The following is a 4,057-nucleotide window of genomic DNA, read 5'->3' as shown; positions in this document are numbered from 1 at the left end:
CCAGCCTTCTGGTTAGCAGTCAAGTGCTTTAGCCACTATGCTACCAGAGCTCCTAATATATATCTTATATATTATCATTTCCTCAAGTACTTTTGACAAGGGCCCATACTAAGGACACGCTAAATTAGTTTATTTGTTTCTCTCTGGTTTGTCTACAACACCTAATAGCTATGTGCTTGCTACATATAAAACTCTTGCTAAATATGTAACATTATCCTGAATCCCTATAAATAGAAAGAAATTAAGGACTTATTCCTAAGTGATTTTTCTGTCATGTAGAGTAGAATCTTAACAATTATAACTTCTTTCTTTTAGCGTCAAAAGCAGTACCTGAGATATAAACGACTTTTCATGGATATTGAGCGAGAACAAGTGAAGGAACAACAAAGGCAAAAAGAACATAAGAAGAAAATTGAAAAGTAAGCTCTTTGATCATCATGTGAGCCTTGAATTTCCAGTTAAGATGTTTTAGGAAGTTAGGGTTTAGAAATAATCAGGCAGTGCTTTTGCTTTCTGATCTATAGTGGAAACAAATATTTTTAAATTGTATAATATACACAATATAAAATTTGCTGTTTTAACATTTTCAAGTGTATAGTACAGTGGCATCAATCATACTCATAATGGGAAAGAACTACTTTTGGTCTGGGTAGAGTATTGAGAGCTATTTTTTTAATATACAGGTCTTTTCGTTTCTGAGCTTAACTTCAGTGGTCTTGACAAGCATCATTCTCCTTGACTTCTGAGGAATGCTTAAAAAATTATTATGAAATTTCATAGATTAAATATGAGGATTCGTTTTATCAGGTATTACTGACCTACTGTGTATAAGGTACTAAACAAAGAACGGATGTGCAAATACTTTGAAATTTGTAAAGTGCTTTAAAATATAAGGCAATAACACATTTCTTTTATAATATTATTTATCATATATGTGGTGCAATGAATTCCTTTATGTGGCTTTGTCAGTCAGTTCTTTGGAACAACAGCTTGGGAGATTTTCCCCCTAAGTCTTGAGGAGCTGTTATCTTTGCCCTAGTTCTTTGAAGAAGCAATTTGGGATTGGGGGGAGGCTCCCAAATTGTTTTCTACCCCAAAGGGTGTATTTCTTTTGTCCAGGGGATTTCTCCTGTTGATTGACATTTCCTGGGTAAGTTGTAAACAACTTGATACTTTTGTCTGGTAAGTAACATGACCAGAGTTGATTTTGGCATCTCATGGGTAATTCAGGATTGGTTGAACTCTGGTCCGGTGAGGGAGACTCTGCCTTACAGTTGAGGAGAATCAGTATATATTAATGGCTGACTTGCAAAGGTCAGAGAGGCCACCAAGTTGAGAGAGAGAGGGCTGACTAAGAGCTTACCTGGCCAAGAAGCAGAGTGACGTGGGAACCAAGTAGTTTCAAAGCTGCTGCACTGGCTATGGCTATTTAGCAGTGGAGAGCCAGCAGCAGATGTGCTTGATGGCAGAAGGCCCTAAGAGGGCTGAGCAAATTGCTATACTGGTTATGAACTGGAACCATTAATGGCAGAGAGCCTGATGGCAGATCTAAGTAAGCTGCTACATTAGCAATGAGCTGAGCCAGTTAGTGGTATAAATGCCAACAGCAGAGAGGCCATTGGCAGAGATTCTTGATAATGGAGAGGCCTGGTGGCAGAGAGACCTGACAGTAGAGAACAGCTGAGAGACCTATAGTGGTCTGAAGCTGTCCTGCATTTAAGAAGGGAGAGATGTGCTTTTTACTTCAGAGAACTCTTCCAGACTTGACTATGTGCTTTCAGATCCTGATCCTGAGTTGTTTCTGTTATTTACAAGTTGACCCCATTGCCAAGTTGTAGCCCGTTAGTTCCCCAGTAAACTGTATAACTGTGAGTATGGTCTGTGAGTTCTGTGTGGCAATTGTAATAAATTATCAAATCCAGTAGAGAAGTAGACAGTGATGTGGGGTGGACTACTGGTGTAAGAATAGAAGAAGTTGGAGAGCAGAGATAAGTCTGACTTCCACCTCATGAGCTCATCAGCTTTGTGCTGATCCTGAATCTTATCCCTCATGAATGTAGACAATTCCTTTTGTTGCATTACAATACAATGACAGTAATAGCCACAAGGTTATTGTAAGGTTCTAGTAATAGGATCAGGTAGCCTAATGGATAATCTTTGGATCTAAGGTTTACTAATTTATTTTCAATGCTACTTCAACTAAGTGAAAACAAATAAACCTTCTCTAATATTATTAATAAATATTCCTTCACCTTAATGGGTGTTTACTTTGATTAAAAAAATATTCTTTAATTAGAAAAGAGTTCTTTTAGAAGATTACTGGTTGGATAGACATTAGTAAAACCCCTGAGACTATGGCCCCAAGTCGCCCTTTAGGCCTGGATTGGACTCATTCCCATGGCTCCAACTCTCAGCCAAATTGTAGATTGTACACAAGCTGAAGGGAGATGCACTCATTAGTCAACTATGGTAGATCAGAAGGGCAGCATTTGCTCTGGGAGAAAGCTAGGCAGGCAGGAAGGAACATATAGCTAAGAAGGACATAGGAAAGGGTTAACCATAGGAAGGAGATAAAAGGAGAGCTTACATCATGGGGGTTGTAATCAATATTGTGAAAAAAAATGTGTATGAACTGTTGATTTCAAAATGACTCTGCTTTGCAAAACTGCACCCAATTCACAATGAATAATTAAAAAAGGAAACACATTGCCATTGAGTCAGTTGTGACTCAGAGCAAGTAAGCCATACCCAACTGCAAAGCAGCCTTGATTATGATGTGTTCCTGATTGAATTAAGATGATGAACCCTGAAGTCTATCTGCCTAGCAGAAAAAAAGAGTGAAATTTTTCTAGTGATAGATGACATCATTTGGAGCCAGTCATGGGAGAATAGAAGGGCTGTGTTTGTACTGGGCGACAGCTCTGTGGGCAAGAGTGAATGGAGGAAAGGACACAGGGAAGAGGTAACTATGGGGAGGAAGTAGGAGTGGAGCTGTTGCATTTGCAGGAAATTGTAGTAAGTATCATGAGACAAAGTGTGTGTGAGCTGCTGTATGGAAAGTGAATTTGCTCTATAAACTTTCACCCAAATCACAATAAAAATCAAAAAAATAATAATTCCAGTAAGATGGTGGAATAGGCAGAAAGACTGCACAGACCCTCTTCAACAAAGAAAAGGGGAACCAATTAGCACAGATACAGAAGATAATTCTGGACCCCTGAGCCTTGGAGGGAAGGATATAGATGTGGACTAAACTCCAACTAGCAGAAGAATTTGCATGAAAAACACCAAAAAAGGAGACATGTGGAGCTGTGGTCTGGCAGTGATCCTGATGGCACAGACAGCTTGGATATTGCCGAGTGGACCTAAGAATTAACCTAAAAATCAGCCCTGCTAGCCAGGGACTGCATGGAGGACTTCTCTGGTGGCTGGTGAATAAAAAGGGAAGCAGCGAAGAAGAAAATGGACTGAGCTGTGAACTTTTGGCTGTTCAGAGGGCGCAGCTGTTTTGAATGTTTACAAGTGGTTTGACCATTTTGGATATTTAAAGAGAGAGTATTCTCCCAGATTCCAGGGACTTAAGAGCAGGCTTCGTTTGCTGGGAACCACAAAGACATCCCAGAGGCACTGACTACTGGAAAGGTGCAACATTCCCCTTATTACTCTTATATCTCACACCCTCTTGGTGAATGGAGGTGCAGCCATCCCCCACTTCCACCCACCTTCTAGGCTGGCAGGAATTCCATCCCAATCTGTGTGCTACGACAGAGCCATAGTGCCCTGCCCAGCCCTGCCCAGATTTTTTTTTCCTTGTTTTAGTTTGTCTGTTTTAAAACTACTACTACTATTCTTACTTTAGTCCTTTTTCTTATCATTCCTTATTCTTCCCTTCCCAGGTTCTAGTTTACAGCTTTTTTTCTTTTCCCTGTTCCTGGTTCCAATTTTTTTTCTCTCTCTTTTCTTCCTTGTGGGTAACCCCATTTCTTGGGTTTTTTTTTTTTTTTGCATTTTTCCCATTTTTTTCTTCATTTCCTTCTCTACTTTTTTCTCATATTGC

At 39.6% G+C, this 4,057-nt stretch overlaps 1 protein-coding gene across 1 annotated transcript in view; it reads left to right on the top strand.

Moving 5' to 3' along the window:
* CCDC15 (coiled-coil domain containing 15) overlaps positions 1 to 4,057 on the top strand; it is a 165,313-nt gene that overhangs the window by 108,704 nt on the left and 52,552 nt on the right. Inside the window, 1 exon segment of the mRNA XM_042782449.1 lies at positions 316 to 419. Within this exon segment, the coding sequence (XP_042638383.1) occupies positions 316 to 419 (104 nt within the window).

The sequence above is a fragment of the Orycteropus afer genome, unplaced genomic scaffold, assembly GCF_000298275.1.
Source record: "Orycteropus afer afer isolate SDZICR_OR568_19922 unplaced genomic scaffold, OryAfe1.0 scaffold00325, whole genome shotgun sequence".
Lineage (NCBI taxonomy): Eukaryota > Metazoa > Chordata > Mammalia > Tubulidentata > Orycteropodidae > Orycteropus > Orycteropus afer.
The sequence above is the reverse complement of the archived record's forward strand: the minus strand, read 5'-3'. Positions and strand labels throughout refer to the sequence as shown.